We start from the raw sequence: 25,013 nt of genomic DNA on the forward strand, positions 1-25,013 counted from the left end.
ACCTGTGCAGTACAGAATACCCACTGCTCTGCTTTGGTGGATGGTCTTGTGCGAAAACAGTTTAAAACCACACTTGACATATCCAATGTTTTTTTTGCCCACAACCTTTCTGGTTTAAGGAGTCAGTGGACCATTTTTACCAGTGGTGGCAAATAACGCCAATTTAAATACTTGGCCATGGGCTATAAGAATAGTCCAGGTGTGTTTTCTGCTCGTATCATATCTCTACTAGAGAGATGCGTGTTCGTATGTGGATGACATTTATCTCACAGATGACGAAATATGGGCGCATCTGTGCTGAGTTGACCGCATAATTTGTAATTTTGCAGACTTCGGATCCAAATTTAACTTTACAAAGTCACACATTGCAGAGTACACAGTGTTGTTCCTGGGCTACGAGCTCAACAATGAAGGTCGAGGATTGGCTCCTCACTTCTTGGAGAAATGCTCACAGCTGTGCGCTCCTACAACACTGAAAAAATTGCAATCCTTGCTGAGATTTTTAAATTTCGGGCGTACATACATTCCCGATCAAGCCATTGTATGCTTTGATACAACCAATTTTTACCAAATCGTGCTGGCTTACCGAACATTCAGCCATTTTGCAATCCTTGCAGGCTGATCTGCTAGAATCTAAATTCTTACTGACTCGTGATAACCACACCAACCTGGTGATAAGAATCATCCCTGGGGCGGTGAGTTTCACATACCTTACTTTTAGCGAAGGGGACACAGTACCTATCGCTTACAAGTCACACTTGTACACTTCGGCTGGAAAATTTTGACAGCAGTGCAAATGACGATTCTGAAGGAACGCGCACTGTCACAGGGAAAACGCATGTTAGATGCTACCCAGTATCCTGCCTTGGAGGCAGTGACAAAAGCCAGTGTACCTAATTCTAAAGCTTTGCACCCACGGTGGATACAATGGGTATCATCATTGACGTCTCTGGATGTCACGTTCATTTTTTGACGCCTCCTTACAGACGCAGGAGTTTTTGCAGTATGAGTTTGTTCATCCTGCCCCGTTGACTATGCAGCCTTTGGAGGATTCCCATTGTATCATTTACACTGATGGTTCAGCTCAAGTTGCGCATGGGTCTAAACACGCATACGTCTCAGCTTGCGCCATTGTGGTTGGTACCATGGTGAATGGTGAATTCATGTCCGATGTCGTTCATACGCAGATATTAGGGGACTGTACCGCCCAATTGGCAGAGCTCCGTGCTCCGTGCTCTGATGCTTGCATTAGAGTACGCTGATCCTGGTGTGACTACTCTCATAGTGAGTGACTCTTACTACTGTGTCCAGTCTTACAATGAAAACCTGTTCTTTTGGACTCAGAATGACTTTCGTGATTCCAAGGGTAGCACAATAAAACAAAAAATGGTCTGGGTTCGAGTGGCTGAACTTTAAGAGCAGCTGCCACTCATGTATGTAATTCATACTCTTGGTCATCAGCATGTGGGAGTTCACACTCTTGGCAATAGTTTGGCCGATGAGGCCGCAAAGACAGCAGTTTTAACATATTTGGTTGCAGCAGTTACACGTTCCAAAAGTAAGATTGATGATGACATCTTGGCAGCAGTTGCCGCTACTGAGAAGGGAAGTAAATAACCTACTGGATTTCCCTCAAAGTGTTCTTATCATTTAGGTCCTGATAAAGTTCCTTATGTGGGGATACCGTTCCTTTGAACCCACGGAGGCGGCGCAGCACAGGCGAACCCACAGGCGTACCTGCTCAAGGCGACTCACTCCACTCCTTGCCGCACCCGCTCCGCGGATGCCGCTTCATCTAGGAGTGTGTGGGGCATCGCTACTTCATCACAAGGAGGAGGACCAGCAAGGTAGACAGGGCGAGTGGCACGGCGGGGCTGCGAGCGTGCGGGGACTCCATCAACCAGGAGTCCCTGCGAGACCACGGATACCAGCATCCGGTCTGCTCTCCCTGCTGGCCCGCCCCCTGCCCAGCTGAAGCTTGTTAAGGCTTCCTTCACCATTCCTCACCGGGATACCGTTCCTTTGAACCCACGGAGGCGGCGCAGCACAGGCGAACCCACAGGCGTACCTGCTCAAGGCGACTCACTCCACGCCGCACCCGCTCCGCGGGTGCCGCTTCGTCTAGGAGTGTGTGGGGCATCGCTACTTTATCACAAGGAGGAGGACCAGCAAGGCAGACAGGGCGAGAGGCACGGCGGGGCTGCGAGCGTGCGGGGACTCCATCAACCAGGAGTCCCTGCGAGACCACGGATACCAGCATCCGGTCCGCTCTCCCTGCTGGCCCGCCCCCTGCCCAGCTGAAGCTTGTTAAGGCTTCCTTCACCATTCCTCACCGGGATACCGTTCCTTTGAACCCACGGAGGCGGCGCAGCACAGGCGAACCCACAGGCGTACCTGCTCAAGGCGACTCACTCCACTCCTTGCCGCACCCGCTCCGCGGGTGCCGCTTCGTCTAGGAGTGTGTGGGGCATCGCTACTTCATCACAAGGAGGAGGACCAGCAAGGCAGACGGGGCGAGGGGCACGGCGGGGCTGCTAGCGTGCGGGGACTCCATCAACCAGGAGTCCCTGCGAGACCACGGATACCAGCATCCGGTCCGCTCTCCCTGCTGGCCCGCCCCCTGCCCATCACGGCCCTATAATATAGCCCCTAACTCAGCAGCGCGGGACGCAGCTCGGGGCGAAGACCGGGCTAAGAGCGGGCCGTTTGAGGCCGGTCGAGGACGGAGAGGACTGGACTGGGTCTTCCTCTTTCGTCCTTATTCCCGATATTTTATTCATTGTCTGAGCTCACATCGGCAAACCACACTACCGCCTATCTCCACTGTTAAAGCTAGGGGGTTGTCCTGGTTGTTGTAAATAAGTCATGTGCACCAGGTTAACACGGAGTAAGGCCGCCAAGGGTGGCCCGCCAATCAATGGTCCCATGGACTATTTTATTACCCGTACTAACATAGCCATAGACCAAGAAATTTCTAAGCTTCAGACTCGTGTCTCCATGGAATTGGCAGCTGCCAGAAGATTGTCCCAGGTAATCGAACTTTCTAAAAAATCCTCCCTGGGCCACATAGCCACTGCGGTCACCCCGGAGCGTCCAGCCATTCCTCATTGTGTAGTTACACAGGTCGATGTCCACCACACCCCGATTCTTCCCCCTCTTTCCCCTGCTTTAGAACCACCGACCCAGAAAGGCGAAGTGAACCCACCAAATGTTTCTCTTAAACAGGATGTTAGTTTCAATTTCACCACCCCTGTAATGCTTTCACCTAGGTCTATTATAACTAAGGATAAACAACCCAAAAGGAAACGCAATTCTCGGTCTGCTTACTCTCGTAAGAAGGCTAAAATTGCGGTAGCACAACAGTTGAAATTGATTAACGTTCCTGTATCTAATGCTATAGGAGGGTGTGTTTCTAGGGAACAGCTACAATGCGAGGGAGCCAAAGAAGGGTCAGACATTGCTTCTTCTCCCACCATGGTAGAGGACGCGGGCTTACATGTAGAGGGTCTGGAAAGGAATGATGGGGAATTCATAGGTCTAGTTTGGGAAACTCTTAAGAAACTTCTTTCCCCCCTCGATCTTAGACTCTCACGCATCGAGAATAACTTGCTTGAGATGGAAAAGAGCATTATTGCCCTGGCCACTCTCGGCCTGAGAAGTCTAGAAAACCAAGGCCTTCCTGTAGTTGTCCCACCATCTCAAATCCCAATACCTCAAGTTCCGCAACATCCCCCCCAGTACCAGTTCTTGCACGGCCGGTTCCCAAACCGCAGACCGTGGGAGTGGATCATATTACCACCGCCTCTAAACCCAATGCTCCTAAGCGCCTCATTCCTCAACCACCAATTAATCCCAATGCAGCTGTCCCATTTAGACCCCCTCCCAGAGAAGTGGCTCAACAACCAACCCAGGGCCCTCCTCCTGTTAAGAACAATTTTAGAGGGGGCTATATCGATCTTCCTCCAGAGGCCAACGATTAGGTGGTTGTGCTGACGGGCGTCCCCCAGATTGGAAATGGTCAACACGAGAACCACTGGTCTCAGAAGAATAAGACAATGCATTGGCTTAATGTGAATAGACCAATTCCCAACGGCCAGAGAAGCAGAGTCCTGATGGTACGTAGAATTCCCTGGGTGGGTCCCACAAGGAAAACTAGTTCCGGGGACTGCATAGTGGTGACTTTTGAGGACCCACATACGGCACACCACATTTGCTCCTGGCCCATCGGTGAAGGCTCTCTTGTCATACCTAGGCCATTGTCCTTTTTCTATCCACCACGCCCTAAACTTACTCGGGATGATGATTGGTCACTAGTACACCACCATACGTGGAGGAGCCAACCAAATATCCACCAAGATTTTCCCTTCAACTGGAATGGCTTCCCAACCTCAAATAGGTTTGGTGGTCTTCAGGAGGTTGATTGACGTCCAAGGCAATTTGCCTTCCAAGCAGCGGAAATAGTACCACCACCACATGTCCTAGGGCACACAGAATCCTCTTCTGTGTTGATTGAACCTACTGCTGCTAGTCCACTAGGTCCAGTAAGAATGCTACATGCCTTGTCCACAGAGGTGGGATTGAATACTTCATGCACTTTATATTCCCAAGCCGTTGTGGAACGACTTGATTCACCTTGTATGATTCCCATGTCTCCCACCCAGATTGTCCCAATAGACACGAAGCTGATCGGTGTAGCAATGGCTCACAACCATCATCAGACCGAGCCACCGCAAAGGTTAAATAGAGCAGCTGCGGGGGCGGCAGGCTTTGTGTCCATTCTGTCTATACCTGCCAACCCTGCAAGGCGGATTACCCCAGCCGATCCTTTCCTAAAGATTATAAGCTGGAATGTGGCAGGGCTTGCCCGTAACTTTGAAACCCCCGAATGGAACGCCTTCTTGGACCCTTATGACATCTGCCTTTTGCAGGAAACCTGGTCCCTAGAACCCAGGCACAGAGTGGGCTTTACAACCTACTTTGTCCCTGCTTTCCAACAGCAGGGACGCAAAGGTCGCCCGTCCGGAGGCCTTCTTATATGGGTCAAAATCGCACTAGGTTTAAGTGTAGGCCACAAGACCACTCAATCTCCTGACCTTAAGAGGATAACCATATCATGCCCAGGGGGAAGAAAGCTAGAAATTTTTAACCTTTATTTAAGGGGGGCCAGGGGCGGGGTATCATCTTTACCCTCTACAGGATTAATCAGTGATCTAGCCGCCTGCAGTATTGATTCTTATGTTCTCCTTGCAGGCGACTTCAACTGCTGCTTTGAACCATTGGCTAGGGAGGACATTCTGGACACTTGGGATGAGGATACAAGGAGAGGTATCCCCACCCTGACCCTAGATCCGATCCTTAAATGGACGCAGAGTGCGGTAGACATCAACGCACTCTGCATGGAACACGACCTGAGACCAACTAATGGACGATCCAAATCGGATTCTATGGGTGCACATACCTACAACAGGATGGGTCATACCTCCAGAATAGACTACATCATGCTGAACTACAATCTGTGGTCGTTCCACCAGGACATGGAGGTCATAGCTTCCTGTGATAGCGATCACAATCCTCTCTCGTTAACCCTCACTCCGCCCTGGCAGGTTGGGAACCGAGCCACGTTTGCCCACAAGTGGAAAACCTCCCATGAACTTGTACCCTCAAACTGTGGCAGGCGCCTAATGTGGGCTAAAGCAGCAGCGGATGAGGAAAGGATGGCTCAAGCAGGGACCATTATGTCAGCAGTGGGGTCGCGCCTCAACGCCTTAGGTGTCACCAGCCAAGCTGTTCTACCGATATTTACAGAAACTATTGTGGCACTAAGTGACCTGTTTACTTTACCCCAATCCAGAGCAAGGGCTGTAGTGAAAGGCGCCTCAAGGGCTAGAGACAAGTGGTATTCCTCCAAATGTCGGGTTGCTAAGGGGGAACTCATTTCCGCAGTGAAAAGTAAGGATCCAGACATTATCAGACTTGCGAGGAAACTCTATAAAAAAAACTGTAACTGAGGCTAAGGAGGCCCATGAATATAGTTTTTGGTGGGAGTTAGTGGAGGCAAGCACTAGGAAAGATTCCAAGGGGTTTTGGGATCTGTTGAGAGCCAGGGACAAGCCTCATGATCTTCAGCTCACCTGTAATATTCCTGGTGATGTCTGGTTTGCCCACTTTTCTAAGCTATACTCTGTTCCACGGGGGGCACCTCAACCAAGCATGGGTTCTCTGGTCAGTTTCTCAGCCGGTACTTCATTTAATGACTGCCCCTTCAGCACAGAGGAAGTTGAAAGGGCAATCAGCTGCATTGAGACCAATAAGGCTGCAGGCCCTGATGGAATTCCGGGCGATCTGTTGAAGAAATATCCACCAACATGGAGCAGATTAATTGCCTCACTTTTGAATGAGGCCTTGCTGGGAGGTTCTCTCCCCGACTCATGGAGGGGTGCTGAGGTCGTCCCCATTTTTAAGAAAGGCTGCCGGGACGACCCAGCCAACTATCGCCCTATCAGTCTCCTTGACTCAACACAAAAGGTTGCGGGTAAGGTGGTACTAGGTAAAATCATGCAGTGGGCTGAAGAAAATCAGGTTTTGTCAGATTTCCAGGCAGGTTTTAGAACGGGGACAGGCACCATTGAGCAGACATTTCGCCTTTTAATGATATATTGGAAAGTGGTTATGCTGGGAGGGGGCAGTTTGTATTTAGTCTTTATAGACTTGCGAACTGCCTTCGACCTAGTCCCACGAGTCCAATTGTGGAATGTCCTCAAAGGGTTGGGCATTCCCCCTTATTTGTTGGCTTTGCTCATAAAGTTTCATGATAGCAACTTCGCTCAGATTAGATGGGGTACCCAGGGGGAAAAAACATCTCGTATCCCTGTAGATAGGGGCGTCCGCCAGGGGTGTGTGCGTGCCCCCACTCTGTTTTCTCTTTATGTTAACGGAGTGGTGGAGCATCTGCTTCAACATCCGTCTGATGCACCATCCCTGGCTGGCAGGAAAGTTCCGACGCTCCTATTTGCGGACGACACCCTCCTAATTTCAAAAGCACCAGCAGGTATCCAAAAGTTGCTTTCTAGTTTTAAGGCCTTCTGCGATACCATGGGCCTGTCCATAAACATTAGCAAGACCAAATTCCTTGTCCTTAACCCTCCCAGGAAATCTGTTGTCCCTCCTGCTCTAGACTCTGTTCCATTGGAAAGAGTCAAAGAATTTGACTACCTGGGCATTCGCCTCTGTGACACCATGAGTTGGAAGGCACACCACCAGAAGGTGTTCCTGACCCACAAGAGGGTTGCAGGGGCACTGCTCAAAGAACAACGTGCCTCATCTTTAAAACGTATTGGGGCACTTTTAGACATTTATAGAGCAAGGGTGGTGAGCGCAGCATTGTATGGTGCGGAACTGTGGGGTGTACAGAGAGCTGACACCTTATCCCACCTCGAAAACAACTTCCATAAAGATCTTATGAAGTTACCCCACAGCACCCCTACAATCCCCCTCTTGCTAGATGCAGGCACGCGCCCAATTTGCGAGCAAGCCAGGTTACGCCCCCTCTTACTATGGGCCAGGATTTGGAACGTCCCTGAATTGTGTAGCTATGCAGATGCCCTAAGTGATCTACTATCCCTACCAGGCTGGCACAAGGTAACCTGGCTCAGGGAGGTCAAGCGGCTTCTCTATGAGCTGGGCTTAGGAGACGCCTGGGTCAACAGAACAGCACCTTCAAAACAAATGCTAAAGAAGGCTTACTGGTTATGGGCGGATAACGAGAGATTGTGCAACCCAAAAAATTGTAAATCTGTTGCCCAGTTCCTGCTAGTTAAGGAGCTCCCTTTTAGAGAACCTTATCTGGACTCAATCCACAACTCGGGCGACAGAGCATTGTACTTTAAGTTTAGGGTGGGAGTACTTCCCTTAGGGTTGCTAACTTCCACCTGGAAACCACCATTCCAAACCATACCTTATTGCCTCTTCTGTGACTCAAGGGTCGAGTCCATTGCCCATCTGTTGTTTGAGTGTCAGGCTTATACGGCGCCCAGGCTGAGATGGTTGAAGCCTTTATGCAGGACCTTGGGCACTAGATCACATTTGGAAGCCCTACGCATATTGCGCTCAGATGCCCGCCCTTTCTTTGCCTGTGGTATGGCCAAATTTCTGGGCTGGGCTTGGCGGATAAGAACTGCAAAGAAACAATTGTTACAGTAATGTGTCCTTATCTTTACCGGCTCTTAAAATTTTTGGCTAATAATTCACTCTTTTTAAATGCCACTGTTGATTTGTAGGCTTTTTTATACTGTGTAATTGTTGAATTGTGTTTTTATTAATGTAATGGATTGCTTTTATGATATGTTTTTATATCGAAATAAAGCTTACTTACTAGTGATATGCTAATCTACCAAAATGTCCGAGTGATGGTAGGTCCACACAGAGTACCCTTCACTTTTTACTCTTTTGTAATTTCTATACAGAAGCTAGGAACATTTGTCTCTGTCCAATTTTTAAAGAGAATTGCCTGTATTCCTTTAAAGCTGGTTTTAACTATATACGAAATTTGGAGAAAGTATCAGTCTGTAATGCAGTAATTTGTTATATAATGTCGGTGATTAAACAAAGGAATGAACTTGTTTACCTGGAAAAATTGAACTTTGAAATAATTTAAACTGTATATTTCTCCATGAAATGTATAATTGAATAATGATTATGCTCTTTTTAAAATGTTAACTATTGAATTTTTTTTCCAAAAATGGATTTTATTGTATTTTTTATAGTATGCTTTTATGGACATTATGTATGATCCGAATAAAGCCTGATTTGATTTGAAAATACCGGACGTTGGTGAGAGATTGATTCCCAACGCGGACCGCAGGTCCACACTGATTACAGCTGCTCACGAGGGTGTTGCGTCCGCGCATGCAGGCGCTTCGGCTACTGTATCTCAGTTACAACGTTTCTGGTGGCCGGGACTGTACAAACAGACACCTGATTGTTTTTCAGTGTGACATTTGTCAGCAGATAAAGCCTTCTACTGCTACGCGTCCGCCCCAGACACAGTTGTACATTTCTAATAGACCACTTGGTTGTGTTTATTTAGATCACTGCGGTCCTTTTTCCTCTGATTCTGCGTATAAGTATATCTTGTTTATAGTTGATTCTTGCTTGCGCATTGTATGGGTGTGGCCGCACGCAGTGCTGATTCACGTACTGTCATAAGAGATTTGTGTGTCTTTGTGGGAATTTTTGCTTGTGGCACATTCCATTCGGATCAGGGCCCGGCATTATCCTTTAAGGCGTACGAGGATGCCATGAGTTAATTGGGGGTCCAAGTCAAATTTTCGTCTCCATACAGACCTGAGGGTAATAGTGTTGTGGAACGAATGAACCGAGACTTAAAGCAGTCATTGACATCCTGAGTTATAGGTACAGGCCGGAACTCGCTAGCCCATCTCAATAGCGTACAGCGTGCACTTAATATTCTCCCTAGAAGGTCTCTGGGTGAGCAGGCCCCATACGAGATGCTCTTTGGTATCAAATTGTTCGTCCCGGACCTTGAAGGTCTAGACCAGGCGGCGGCGGCTGCCACCTTTGACGTAGATGAACATTGTCATGTTTTACAGAATGTATGAGAGACGAGAGACACTCTTGCAAAGGTACACTTGTCCTCCACATCAGATGCTGCGTTGCAGATTCCGGTAGTTGGCTGGCTACCCCGAGTTGGAGAACTGGTTCGAGAGAAGATCAAGAACATGAAAGAATTTGGTCCCTCATATCGAGCTCCAGTTCCTGTACTTGGCGTGCAGGGCACAAGAACAGTTATTTTACCACCACTTCCAGGTCGAAAAGAAAAAAGGTACATCTCCATTGACAATGTCAAATTACACAGAGTGGCCGATTCTTCTTAGTATGACACCTGCGGTCCCTTGTCCATCTATACTGAGACATTCTGTTTTGGCTCCAGGCCTGACTTGCCATCGAGATGCCTGCAGTTTCAAGTCCCCACCTGATGATCATTTTGATGATACTGAGTATACTTACCGCACAGACTTATTGATGCCCGATTTACAAACTTGTTTGGCAACTGAGTCCAGATTTTCGTTTGACACTAACTCTACCACATCAAAGTCCCCTTAAAAAATCTCTGTTTTTGCAACTTGGTTTAAAAAACATTTTTTGATGTCTCCTTGGACTTACATTTGGTTAGTGCTTTTTTCATTTTTTTTGTTCATGTCAATTGGATTTCTGGTGTATTTTTTCCGTCTTGTAAACGGACACTACGTTGAAGAGAGAACTTCTATTCAACACATTAATGGAACATTGGCACCCCATTCCTCATCACACAGATTGAAGAGGGACCTGGCTTTTGTAAACATTACTGCTTGGCCCGTCTTAGATGGGATTATGTGGGATGCTGTTAGATTTCAAATCCATGGTCCCACAGAGGTTATTGATATCCTGAATGTCCTAAGAGTTTCTGTGGGGGATGTGATTAAACAGAATATTTGCTCTGATGATTGGGATGTTCAAGCCGTAGAGGCTTTGTTTTCAGATTTGAAGTATTATGCTGCTTTTGATGCTGAAGATTTATATTTGATTCAGCGAATTATGGTGATTTGTTTTGTTATCAACACTTTGGCAATCATTACCTGCATAAGTCAAACACCAGGAGAAATATGGTTAATTACACGCTATGGGAACATTGCCCTGCTCCTGTTGAAGGCAGCTCAAATTCTCTTTTAAAAAGGTTCACCTATTTTACTGATTTTAATCAGTCCAATCCCAATGAATTTTATTTTAAGATGACCGAAAAGTCCACTTCCAAATTTAGACTTGCCGACACAAAATTGTTATAGTCCAAGTCCTTTCTTGACCAATTGTCTATTGGGGGCTATGAACTGTGGAAAGATACTATTGATCTTAAATCTATTTGGGGTTGTAACATTTTTCAAGTGCAAGGCACTGAGGCTTTGCATCGTGCATGTCTCATCCCGAACCATGTGTTGTTTTTTAATTCTACTATTTCACAAACCACCTGCTTTGGATTGGCTACTTCTATAAAATTAAATGCTCCTTCTTTTCCTGAATTGGAAGAATACCCCGGTTGGGATAATAATACAAGTTTTTCTATCAGAGATTTACAGACCCTTTTGCTGAATTCTACTTTTAACATATCCCGTTTGGATCCTAATGTTTGGTTGTTGTGGCATAAAAGTGCAGATTCTTGCCAACATCGTTTTCTGGGTTTAGCCTCTGGCTACACGCAGGTTAGGGTGGATCCCGGTTTTGAGAGTGGCCATTCTGTGACTACCTATTCAGTAGGCAAGTTATGTCAGAATTGGCTCAAACACTCCACTTTAGCGTCAGTAAAGCTTCATTTGTCTGAACTGACTGACAATTTTGATCTAAATGATTTTGTCAAGGGCCCTGCTTCCAGCAGATCCAAAAGGTGAATATATGCTATTTACAACGAAGTTTGGAAACTGTCCCAGATTGAGGCTGCTTCTTGCTTAAGAGCTATAGATCCAGTGAATTTAGAAATGGTGCTGGCAGTTGTAGACAATAGCATTAACACGCTTTCTTCCCGCATTTACACTTTAGAAAATATTGTTTCATCTGTTGTTGATATTGTGCAAGAAAATGTCTCTGTTTTGTACCATGGTCAAAATCAATTGCGTTCCATTATGCAATTTGCATGGACTTTACAAACGTTAAAGGCAGGAAAAGTGCATTGGCACTACATGAACACGTCATCTTTATTTGCCCCTTTTAATTTGATTGACAAGCAACGTTTTATGTCTATGAAAGATGCAACTTTTTCTGTGTTACATATTGAAAAGTTAGAACCTTTGCCGTTTTCTGTGGCCGAAACAAATTCTGCTGTGTGGCTCGTCCATGGGTTAATAACATTACCTTTTCCTTTGTACAGATTCGAAGCTTACATGAAGTACTAGGCAATTGGCAGATATGAACCTCTGGGCACCACTTATCTGCATGAAGCTTGGTCACTAACTTTTACCTATAGGTACCTGAGGGAGGGAAAAGAGGTTTATTTGAATGGTGAAGATTGCACAACAACACCGGATCATTCATTAGTGTGTAGGAATATCCAATTGCGTGGCTAACGCAACCAGGATGTGCCTAATCTAGCCTGTCTTTTGAAAGGTACACAAACTGTGGCTGTGAACGAGGAGACGCCGACTGGCCGCGCTCGATTCCTGACTGACTGCCGGAGCGGACTTGTGTCATCCTGCATCCCGCATCCCGGGCGCGGCTGGAGCAGCGAGAGTAATAGCAACTTCGGCGGTCGGCGGGCAGGCTGCAGTTTGGGACAGCGCGCACCTGGTGGACGCAGGCGATAGCCGCGTGTGTCGCATTGGGTGTTTTGGGTGTGCCTGGAGCTCCTGCTCTACCTCCTAGTGCTCCGGTGCGGCCAAAGCCGTGGGCGCTCCCAGACGCGGCTGGAACGGGACGTCTTCCACGGTGTCTGCTGGTCATGGTGCCGAACGTTTGGGGGTGCGGCTGGAGCCCTGCTTCTGATTCTGGCGTGTTTGTGCGGCCGGAGCCGCGAACCCCTGCAGGACATGCCTCCTAGACACGGCGGCCACTGCAAGTGGATGCGAGTGTCCTTCTAAGGTGCAGCTGGAGCCGCGAGCAGGCACGAGCCCCTCCTGGACGCTACAGCTGCCGCGAGAGGCGCCTTGAGTGCAGTCAAACCCGCGAGAAGCTGCGGCATCTGCCGCGACCGAAGCCAAAATGAGGCTGGAGCTTTAGGATCCTCCACTACAACAGAGGTACTAAACTATAACAACTATTGAAAGAAAGACATGCAATGAATATTTAATGTGCATGAAAATATTATAACTTTACAAGTACCTGAGCCAGGGAACAGAAACAGGGTGCTAGATCCTGGTGTGGCTTGAGCGGCGCGCCTGTGCACTGGCATTCTGGAACCTTACCTCCCTGGCTGTCAATTCAAATTCTGAAAGAGTCTTCACTTTAATACTGGGACTAAAGTAGTGGGCAACAAAAAACAGCATTCTAACCACACAAGTGTCGAAGATCTACCAAGTAACACACGGCCGGTGTAAGTATCACGGCTAAAACTATAATAAAAACATTAAAACAAAACAAAGTGATTCACCACACTGTAATGGCCTATAAAAACTACGGTCAAGAACCATTTTTATGAAAAGGATGGGAACGGAAGAAGCAATTAGAAAGAGCACGGGCAAGACGGTAAGCGCCGGAAAATCTGTAATAATTCCTGGGATCAAAAAGTATTTTACAAAACTAAACTTAGAAGATCAGGAACAAGGACAAAAAGAACAGACAGTTAAAAAAAAAACAGGGAATAAAGAGGCTGGAAAAGATGAATTACATCAAACTCAAATCCAAAACCAAAGGACACCTGAAGCTCCTCAAAAAACTATCCCCACCGAATCGGATGAGCTAATCCCGACCTCCATTACAGTTGGTTCAATAACACCGGAATCATCTAAATTACAACAATCCCTAGAATATAATATTACTTGTCCAGATATCAACATCAAAGACTTAATATATCATACGAGACTACATAAGGAAATCCAGAACATACAGAGCAGTGCTCCACAAAAATCCTCAGACCAGGAGGAATTCCTCGAAAAATCACCAGATCTTTCTCTCTTGAAAAGTATTGAACTTCATAATGATCATAATCCAATATCTAAATCCTTGTTTACATTGCAAAATATCCTGGAAGCAGTTCTCATTCATCTAGGTAACATACTGAAAAACTCTGACCAAACACTTGACACCCAACTAGGAATTCTCAAATTCCTAGTCGAGAAAAAAAGGAAGAACGAGCAAACAAAGTCAACAGCAACAACAGGAGTTTGTGGTAAATGTAATGGGGAATATTCTAATAACTCAAAAGTTTAAATAATAAAAACACATTTTTCACATACAAAGTAATCTGCCACCCAAACCGGAAAGATACTAATTATAGAACCTACAGGTAAACAGGATCCTAATCAAATATACTCTCTTAGAAACCTTTTTAAGGAGGAAACCAAATCAGCATCTCACCAGCAGCCTGTAGCGTACTATCCAATCTTCACTAAAAGAAAATCTAACTCCATCTTGACCAGTCCTGTAAAATCTAACCTTAAATCGACTGCTGAAACCGTGCTATCTAATGATGACACACAGGGCCAAAATAGCGCTAATGACAAAAGAAATCAAAAGTTGATAAAACTGAAAAGGAGAAAAGCGCAAAGAAGAATTAAGAAAAAGAAAGCTCGTAAAATAAGATTTCAGAACAATTCGCCACTTTTACCTGAAAAAGAAGAAAGCGAAGAAATACCCCAGACTATGACAACAAAGGAGCTGAAATCGCCGACAAAAATTCATAGAGACAACTCAGACCAACTGAGTAAATTAAATCCTAAGGCAAAACATTTTCTACCATCAGGACCCAGTTCAACAAGTCCGCCGTTAAGAGATTTCAAAAGGAGCTCTCTTCACTCAGAAAAAGGATCTGTCCATTTTTCTGGAAATTACAGACCTGTTCCCGTCTGACGAAGCACCACTTAATCGCGGCCGAATTATTAGTTTGCTACAGACAATTCAGCCTTTACAATCTTTAGCGTGTAACGAAATTAAACTAGTTTTATGTTTCCAGATAAATCAAAGATATCAAACGCTATTGTTGAATTTTGGTCTCCAGTGATACCAGGAATCATACTGCAGGAGAGTGATACTTTACACAAATACGGTTATGACCTGGCCCCCGTATTAAAAAACGAACCACAAAAGAGACATCTACCAGATGAATCCCCAAAAAGCCTCGATCTAACCAATCTCTTCACATCACCATCAATACTCTAGGTCATTCTACAAAAAATATATTTGTGTCCATAAAGAACGGTGAAAGAGAAATCTGGAGTAAGAAAACCGCCGGTGTTAAAATAACAAAGAAAGATCATTCTTGGTCCTGGATTTCGGAAACCTTGAATAGCAATAAACGGACTAAGGATAACAAATTCTCTGTTAAGCAAAGGCTTGACGATTACTTCATGGAACATAGCGGGGAAAACTAAAGAAAAAATGGCTGAAATAACAAACGATTCCCCAGCAATAGTGGCCCTCCAAGAAACTTGGTTTACACAAAATTTCAATCATGAGAAATATTTTGTATATGATATCCCTGCAGAACAGGTCGATCGGGGACACGCGAAAGGAGGGATAGCGATCCTATTAAACGAAGACTACAAATGGGCACAAGTAGTAATTCCAACTAACACTAAATCATCAATGTATCAAAATCATTTGCAATACAAATTCCAGAGAAACCTTAAAAGATCTACTAATTTACAACATCTATATCCCCCCTGGAGTAAAAATGAATGCTCTTACTGTAGAAATCCTAAAGGATATCGAACAAACAATAGAAAACCACGGCTATCCATCACTTTTTATCATGGGGGATTTGAACGGGAAAATGTCTGAGTTATTACTGAAATGGGCAAATTGGCTCACAGACGAGGCCCCGGGAATCTCTATTCCACTTCTTCCTAAAGATAATAAGGCGGATAAAAGAGGGAAGATTCTAATAGCAACACTACCGATTCTACACGGAACAATATTAAATGGCAATGTAGAATGAGACATCCCTGCCTCAAATACTAGACAGGGAAACTGTAATCCCTCACTACTGGACTATATGATCTGTAGTTACGATCTGTTCAGATCAGTTTTGCAACTCAATCAACTTTGCTGAAGGTAGTGATCATGCGAAACTACAGCTAAGTACAGAGTGGAAAGCACAACAGTCTCAATTTAATCGAATTATGTATAGCCATAGTACAGTCCTGGTAAACCCATCTCAAAGACGGATCGATTGGAATTCAGCTACTCTTACCAAAATAATCTCCATAATTGACTCAACGCAACTCTTGCAAAGAATACATGCAGCAAATCCGATAATAAATTTCGAAATTGTGATTAAAAAACTAACACAAATGTTACAGGAAAAGCTGAGGCATCCTACAAAGAATCACAGCAAAAAACAAAAGTTAACTAGCAACATGACTTATCTAAACAAACTGATATGACAACAATTTTTAGAAAAATCAGCCGCTAGACAGCTAGAAATTAATAAACTGAAAAATCAACGTTGGAGAGAGAGAAAAAAGCAAGAGAGCATTCCAAGATAAAAACTGGGTAAATTTGCTGATAGCAGCGAAATGATCAACGTGTGTATTGGAATATAATCGCTAAAGAAATAGGCACGAAAAAAGAATTAAAAACTATCCCGGTGCCTCCATCAGAATGGGAATCTTATCTGACCGACTTATATAAATTAAATACTACCGCAGAAATGATCACTCTGTTAGGAACTCAGAAATCAAATGTTCAGACTGTGGAGTTTCTAGCCCATTTTCTATTGAGCTAAACATAAGAAAGGCAAGATCTACAGGAGCAACAGGTCTGGACCAAATACCAATTAAGGTCCTTCAATGCAACCCCAAAGAATGGAGTAAGATGCCATCTCCCCTTTTTAACTACATTTTCAGTACTGGAGATATACCCAAATCCTGGGAGGGGAGCATTATAATACCCATACACAAAAAGGGTACAAGGCTGTGTCCTGGCAATTATAGACAGATAGCCCTGTTGGACGCAACTGGAAAGATTTTTACAGCGACTGTTTTAGATCATTTAAAAGACTGGGCCTTTTCATCTGGACAGATTCCACTATACCAGGCTGGATTTAGACCAAAGCATTCAGTCACCGATAATATCGCTGTTCTGCAAACCATCTTAGATAAATATGTTACTATAAAATCTCAGGTTGTATATGCTGCTTTTATCGACTTTTCCACTGCATTCGATAGAGTAGACAGAGCGACACTATGGAGAAAACTCAGTAATATGGGTATCCCGGACAATCTACTACACATAATAATAGCATTACATACAGATACCTGGTGCCAAGTCCAAATGGGTAAGGAAAAAGGCCTTACCAATGCTATCCCGACCCTAAATGGCCTTAGGCAAGGATGTCTCCTCGCTCCGTTATTGTTTTCCCTCTATCTCAGTGATTTGCCTCAGTGTTTTCAGCAAATCAGTAACTTTCCGCCAAAAATCGCTTCCCACAAAATACATACATTATTGTATGCAGATGATATCATCCTAGATCTTACCCCCTTTGGATTGCAAAGAAACCTTCTGGCTCTCTATAACTATACAGAGGAAATCTTCCTAATACCGAACATCTCGAAAACAAAAATAGTACCGTTCTCTGGCAGAAAAAGGAGTACTAAATTTACCTGGTGGTTAGGGGAAAAACGGTGGAAATGGTAAATTAATACACCTACTTAGGAAGAATCTTCACCAAGTCCTTACAAAGTAAGTCCCATACTCTGAATTTGACCCAGAAATCTGATGTTCTCGTAGAAGCACTTTTACGGCTATATGCTGCATCTGGACAGAGACATTTTTCTGCAATGCTTAAGGTATATAGTGCCAAAGTACCACCAGTACGGTCGTACGCACTTGAACACATACCAATAAGTCAGTGGTCCTTTTAAGATTTAAAAGAAGGAAAGATCCTACGGAAACTAATGAAGTTTTCCCAGTCGGTTCTAGTGCAAGCTCTCCGTCTTGAGTTTTCATTAACTAGCTCCTATGCCCGAGGTATCGCCAATGTCATCAGGTGGGCGTATAATCTCCTCCATGCTGAAGAAGGAACGCTCCGATCCCTGTTAAAAATTGAGACATTTGAACGTGAATCATCAAACTATGTATTTTTAAGAAATGCCCTATTTGCTTTTAAACTATCAGAGGTCAACATTGAGCTGTTACTTTCATGGACTCCTGCCCAATTGAAACTTTTCCTAAAGCACGTTACTACAAGTCTAAGTTTTGACCTTGACTCTCAACATTGTCTTAAACTGTCTTTATATAAAAATATTACTGAAATAATTGAATATAAGAAACCTCAACAATATATACATTTTAACCTGTATCATGGGGCTAGGAGATCGATTGTCCTGCTCCGACTCGGAATTCTCCCTGTAAAAACCCTTACATCTAGATGGTATTTAGAAGAAAACCCTATTTGTAATCTATGTAACGGTGGAGAGCAGGACTTGGAACATTTATTGTCTACTTGCACAAATTTGTCAGTGGTAAAGGCAAGGAAAAGATTTTTACAACCAGTTTACTCAAAATGCAGAATTAACTCAATACAAGAATTGATTACTTTATGTAAAGTTCCGCCAAACGAATTGGTATGTTACAATTTTTATACATTTTTAAAACCATTTTTAATCTTGTATTAGTATGAACATTTTAACAAAACTGTTTAAATTATTATATTGTGTATTTAATATTTGTGGTTCTCAGTGGAGAACCAAATCAAATACAATAAACTTGAAACTTGAAACACCAACGCCTGCTATCATACCCAAATTCACATTATTGGCAAACTGTAGTTATTTACTTTTGAATAATGAGGATTGTTGTGGGATGTTAGCCGGAATTCCTTACATTGTTACGGTCTCTGAATGCGTAATTTGTTGTAAAAACGTAATGTTTCCTCCTCCACATGGGAAGTTGGATGTTTCCATCTGGCCGTCGATTCCGACCTTGAAAGCAGAGATCAACAAGATGAGTCGCATAACAGCTCTTTTGTCTCAAAAAGAAGTCGCCCTCACATCTGCTCGTGGAACATTTGTCCTTCCCGTGGCAAACACTCGCACAGAGGTGCATGCTTTATTAAATACGGATTTGCCCTTGCATTTCGGTGAATTAATTCACACAATCTTTAATGCTTCCTCCACCACGGGGCTGGCTCTCTTTTTTAAAGGTGTTAGCAGTGGCCTTGTGACTTCTTTTCAAACTATATTTGGTGTATTTCCGGCATTTTTTCATTCTATTTTTTTCCAGCCTGTTTGGTGGATTTCCATTGATGCTCGCTCTGGTTGCAGGAGTGCTTCTGTTACTTTATTTATTTCAAAATGGATTCACGTCCTGTGTTACAAGGCGACCTGCCACGGCTGTTTCTGCTCTGCAACCGAATGCTTGATTATTATGGAGCGCTGCCTCTTGCTACATTGAGTACGGCTTATGGTTTATCGTTTCGCTTTTCCTTTTTCACATGCGTCCAGCCTGTCTTTCATTGCCTGAGCTACGATTTCGACTGGGCCCTGGATTTGTGCCTCTGCAATACAGTGTCTCCCAACGCGGATTATGATCAACTGATGAGCCCCTTAGTTCCTCATGAATTGCTTTGTTCTGGCGACAGGATTATGGCCTTTGCAGCGATGCATGGAGTTCTGGGACGTTGGAATGTTTTTGCAGCGGCACATGACTTCTTGGCACGCAGTTATATTGAAGAAAACCCGAGTTGTCCTCTAATGGTACTTGAGGCTACAGTTATTGAGGCACATGTATGTTCCTTCCCATTACTGAATTGGATGGCTGAAATGTTTTCAGATGAGAACAATGACAACCTGTTGGAGGCTGTTGCAACGTACTGTGCATATACACTGTTAGAGTGAGATGCGTTTCCTCTTCTCTCTCTTTCATAGCCGATGTCACATCATGGACATCAGATTTATTTTATTTTATGATATTTTTGCCATCTTCATTTTTTCCCCCCAGGCCCATTGATTTCACTGTGCCTATAAAGTGATTCTTGATTTGAATTATTTTCAAAGTTTGGAGTCTGCTCCCGTTTTTACACTGTGTCAATTTGAACTTGATTCTGACTCTTGTACTTGAACTCTGCTTTCCGAATTTGCCCCATTCTTATCCGTGCTCTGATCAAGGGAGGGTGTCGTGGGGCTGAGCCTTGCATTCACACAGCTAAGGCCACCTCAGATTCTGGTGGCTTTAATAATGCACTGCGTATGCATGATTGAAGACACTTGGAGAACATTTGTATGCTGAGAGCTTGTGCAGAATTTGATGTGATCCACTTCTACTAAATACCAGAGGTATGGGGCCGCCTATGTAATCCCAAGAGACCTTCTGTAGTTATAAAATAACCTACTAGCAAGGGAGGGTGCAATATAGGTATATTTTAAACCTGTTTCCATTTAGCATTATAACATGCTTTCTCCCTTTGTATTTTATGGAATAGTAACTATGCTGACAATCTTGTTTCTCATTATATGTCTGCTTGTATTGGCTAAAATGCTGCACTTGAGATCAAGGCGTTAAATAAATATTTTTAACTTGCAAGTGTCTCACTTTACTCCCTGTTCTGGACTGGTATTAGAGTATAACGAAAGAGTGCTCATGTCTTCCACTTTACCTGAGGTAACCTAAGTCGCATGTTTTGGGTTGTCTAATCATTGGTTTCTTTGCTATAGGACTAAGAGCTAATGTGACACGGATTGCTAGTCTGGTAGGGGATTTTGGGTACTGAGGTGAGTTTTGGCACAACCTAATTCACTGAGGGCCTAGGTCTCTGTGCACAGTTTTGTGTATGAGCACAATCCCTGCAACAATCGCATTGCATAAATAGGTGGTGTTGTGTTTTATGTCTCCTGCTTTTTTGTTTGAGTCACCCTGTGGGAGATTCTGTATTATCTGAAAGGCAAAGCAAGACACAGGGAAAAATCCCTTTTCTTCTGCAGCACTTTATTCCCCATTTTTACTAAGAAAAAAAAAAAAAAAGATTTATTTTTGCCAATTTCTCAGTCTCCTCCAGGGAAATCCACAAAATGTAAGTGTATTGCGACTTATATAGCGCACGTATCACCCGCCGAAGGCATCAAGGCGCTTGCCTTGGGAACCCGTCCTGGCTTTCCCCTGTGAGATAACCCCTACTGGCATCCCCAAGGTGAAAGCCAGGCATCCCGCAGCGGGTGGGCCGCCGTAGTGGAGATTAAGCAAGCTATTGCCCAGAGTTGCAGCGTGGGACCCCATGATTAGAGTAGGCACCGAGGCGAGAATTATCGAGTCCGTGGACATTTTTGGGCTCAGGACCCTGCCGCGTCGGGAATTGAACCCTGGTCCTCGGCCAGACCTCTGCATCAGGGTCTGCCGCTCTAATCAGTGAGCCACACTCCTCACAAACCCTGGGTACCTTTAGAATCTTCACGATGTTGCAAGAAAAGGACACAAATTTGGCGTGGATCCCTTATGTGGACAAAAGGTTACAGTGGCCTAAGCACGAACTACCTCAAATAGCCAAAAAAACAAGGCTTAGCAGGGGGTGGGGGAGGGGGAAGGCCTAACAGCGAGGGGGTAAAATATAGTCTATTTTCTTAAATTGGTTTGGAATTTTTCTTGTGTTTGGTTTTCACTTTATTACTGTTGGAGTACGGCATACATACTTTACATAATGCCTCTAAGTTAAGCATGTCCTCTCTCTGCTATAGCTACCAGAAGGTTGAGCTTGGGTTAATTTTGTAACTTTAGTGATTCACCTGGAGAAGGATTGTGAATTTTCTTGGAGGTGGGTTCTCACCTTCCTCCACTAATACTCCAATGTCTTGCAATGTTTGAAGGTTTTTGTCTTAATTTGTCCAACCACATCTCACGCTCAGTTAAGAAATCTAATAGACCTCAGTTTGCTTACTGACAAGACCAATATATTCCCCATTTATACCCAAAGGCAGGTTCCAAATAAAAATAATAATAATTGTGTATCTCAAACTTAATACTGCATGACTAGTGGCTCATATTTTCACCAAGTGCCCGCTGCTTCCTCAAAATACAAGTTGATTTTCTATTAACATTTGACGCTTTCTTTTGCTAATATATGTGAACTAAATGTTTGTTCTTTCATAGGCCAGTGCAATTGTGCAGCCACCATGGGCATGTGACCTTTTTCAATTTTATTTGGTTTCCTTATTTAAAAGTGGAATATTGTTTTTTACTCTGAAATTCAGAAGGCGTACATGTTAGCCTTACGTTTAATGGCACTAGGGGTCATAATCGTGATTCAGAGACACAGTGGGGTCTTTTCTAGGGGTGGGGTAATCTTTTGTAATTTGCTGTAATTTAAGGAGTGTAAAGTAGCATTTAGCTCTGTTTTTGTAGCACAAAATAAAATTAAAATGATGCATTTTGCGCTATGATAATAGTGCTAAATGCAACAGAATATAAACAGCAGCAGCAGCTTCTCACCCTCCCTAAATTTGTCTGTTACTGTGCTCCTGTAGTAGAATTTTTGTGAAAAATTATTCCTAATTGCACAAATGGGGGTAATGCATACATTTTGGTAGTTTTGTGTCAAAATAATAATGCAGAATTACCGAAATTGTTCCAATAACTCTGGTGTAATTAAAAGTTCGCTCACCACTATTCTTTTGTAGACTGTAGTACATTTCTCAATTGGAGTAGTCAAAGAAAATGCTTTGTGCCTAATCTTTGAAGGTAAGTATGCACCAGGAATCTTGAAGTAGAAATCCCTTAACCTGTGAGCAAGACACATCACCATAATATGCTGTCAACTAAGAGTTAGTCCGTCTGTCCTGGGACAAATAGTTCTGAGTGCTTCTGATTTATGTAGGGTGTCCCTCCGGATAGCTACGTAATCTGTAGATTTTGTTTCTCATCACTTCCTTGCTCCTGTTAAAACTAAAGCTAAGGTCATAAGCCAGTTTGTTGATTTGTTACGCCTGTTGTGATCAGCATGTACAAAATGAATGCTCCACGCTGAAGGTAATAAGTGATTTTCTGTTGACTATTACACACGCACACACACACACACACACACACACTCACGAACTCATCTATTGAAAAGGACAAAACTAATTGTTTGTTAAATTGGTTTATTGATCGTGTCATGCTTTTAGAAATCTGAATCATGATGTTCGTGTGTATTCTTAATACTGTTAATAAAAATATTACTGGTCTGTTTTTCATTTATTCCATATATGTCGAAATGAAGACTTCGAGCAAGGCAGTTTAAAAAGAACTGGATTTGTGACTTAGATGCAGCAGTCGCTGAAATTGAGGTATATAATTACAAACGAATTAAACATTGCTCATTACACCGATTATATTAACTTGGCACTCAGTATATTATTTCATGAAGGATAGTTCTCCTTTTTGGGTGGATATCTGCTGAAGAAGTTATTTATTTGGAAATGTGTAATTATGTATTATCTGCTTGTTACCAGTTTCTCATGCTGCATTTGAAATATTTCTCTCCTGTTTATGTACGCCAGGAACGCAACACAACTTACAACTATTCCAGTACAAATACACACAAACTAACAAATGCCACCAGACTTTAAATTTCCACATGGCGGTAGCAATATACACTGTCTGGCTAAATGCAATGCATATATCACCACCCACTGTAGTGTTATGTCGCAAGCAGCATAAATCAACTTGGACCTAGCTGTCTGGAAGGAACTATTACTCAAAACAACTGCTGATGCACTCTTCGTCCTTTAAGCCAAATACTAAGCAACAACACAACAGATAAAGCAAATACATTATCAATCATAGCATTTAGCTTTTAGATAGTTCAAATGGCACTAGACCTATGATCCAGGTCTCAGGAGTAGCAACAAAACTTAAACACAATGTTGAGAACACAGTAACCTGACCACCAGCAGCAACACATAACGTGTGATAAAACCCTGAACATCTTGCAACCATATCCAAAATTGCAGAAACACATTGACCACCCCAGTCGGAATTTGGAGTTTAGATTTAACAGCATGGCTCAAAACCTTAGTTCATTATCCAGTATACCGTACAGCTACACCACCTGCTCAGGGTTACACACTTCAGAAGTAGCAGGAACAGACACCATCAAACACATTACAATGGAACACTGCTTCCAGCTATAGCGTTACTGTCACAAATCTTTAAAGCCCAACTCTCTCTCCAACCATGAAATATCGTAATACACAAAGCACATGTATTTTTTTTTACTTGATACTGGTCCTCCACAGAAGAGCTCACAATACAGCCTTTTTAGGTCTCGGCTGGCGAAAGCAGCTCGCATGTGCTGCTCTCCTCATACGAGGGCTTCTTGGAATCAATACGGATTCCGAAGCTCTCGGAGGCGGAGTTAAAGCCCGGCCATCTTTTTAATTAGGTAGCATCATCTCCCATGCAAAACGCTGGCTTCTGATTGTAAAGGAGGCTTCTTAGTCCCTCCTTGTTGCCGCCTTGTCTCCTTTTGGCCCCGCCCACCAGGATTGGAACTTTTACCCGCGGCAGTACACACACTCCTTCATTAGTCGTTACTCACTTTTTTCTTCACATTTGGCTTTGGCAAAGTCAGCCGTGTGTTTTTTTTTCTGCATTGCGCTTTCACTTAAAGTGAAAGCGCGATGCGAAAATAAACACGCAGCTGCCTTTGCGGTACCACGCTTGTTTAGGACTTGTTGTGCTTGCCACATCTGCAATAGACGTGTGTCATTTTTGCAAATGGTTAGCCCGTGCCTTGTCATGCTGACGACTGTTGCTTCCATTTTCAGTCCACGGTTTCCTGTTCTCACCGCCATGTGAGCAGCCGAGTTGCCCTTGTATTCGAGATAGTGCCGGTGTTTTAGTGCCGTTGCTGTTACTTTTGCCTGTTACTTTCTCAGTGCTTTTTGCTTCCCATCAACAGACTGTGATATTACCTGAAAGCAAACCATGGTATTACCGTGAATGAAGTCCTGGTGATTTCCCAGAGCCCCTCATGCAGTCTCTTACTCCACCTGTACTCGCGTTTAACCTCCCATCAGTAGAACAGATGGATCTCACCCGGGAGGACCACGAGAATCCACCCGGTAAACTTGATATCGGAGAGCGGTGCTCCCTTGTCCTCCGTTTGACTCTAGCTCGTAACAGAAACTGAGAGCACTGGTAGTTCCTATCCACGCTATTGCAGATGATTCAATGAGTCAGTTGTGTTCGTAGTCTCTGCAAAGAGGCAATTGAATGCCATGGGAATGTAAAACAATATCAAGTGACAACATATCACCCTGCCATAGGGAAAAAGAAAAACATATCACCCTGCCATAACATATCCAGACTATTGACTAGCAAATGTGCTTAAAGTAATTGTAGATTAC

At 43.8% G+C, this 25,013-nt stretch overlaps 1 protein-coding gene across 1 annotated transcript in view; it reads left to right on the forward strand.

Annotated features, from left to right (window-relative positions):
• Positions 1-25,013, forward strand: part of TOPAZ1 (testis and ovary specific TOPAZ 1) — a 1,918,280-nt gene that overhangs the window by 1,301,033 nt on the left and 592,234 nt on the right. Inside the window, exon 13 of the mRNA XM_086942092.1 lies at positions 22,883-22,949. Within this exon, the coding sequence (XP_086798218.1) occupies positions 22,883-22,949 (67 nt within the window). The remainder of the gene's footprint in view (positions 1-22,882; positions 22,950-25,013) is intronic.

The sequence above is a fragment of the Lissotriton vulgaris genome, chromosome 10 (genome assembly GCF_964263255.1).
Source record: "Lissotriton vulgaris chromosome 10, aLisVul1.2, whole genome shotgun sequence".
In the NCBI taxonomy this organism is placed as follows: domain Eukaryota; kingdom Metazoa; phylum Chordata; class Amphibia; order Caudata; family Salamandridae; genus Lissotriton; species Lissotriton vulgaris.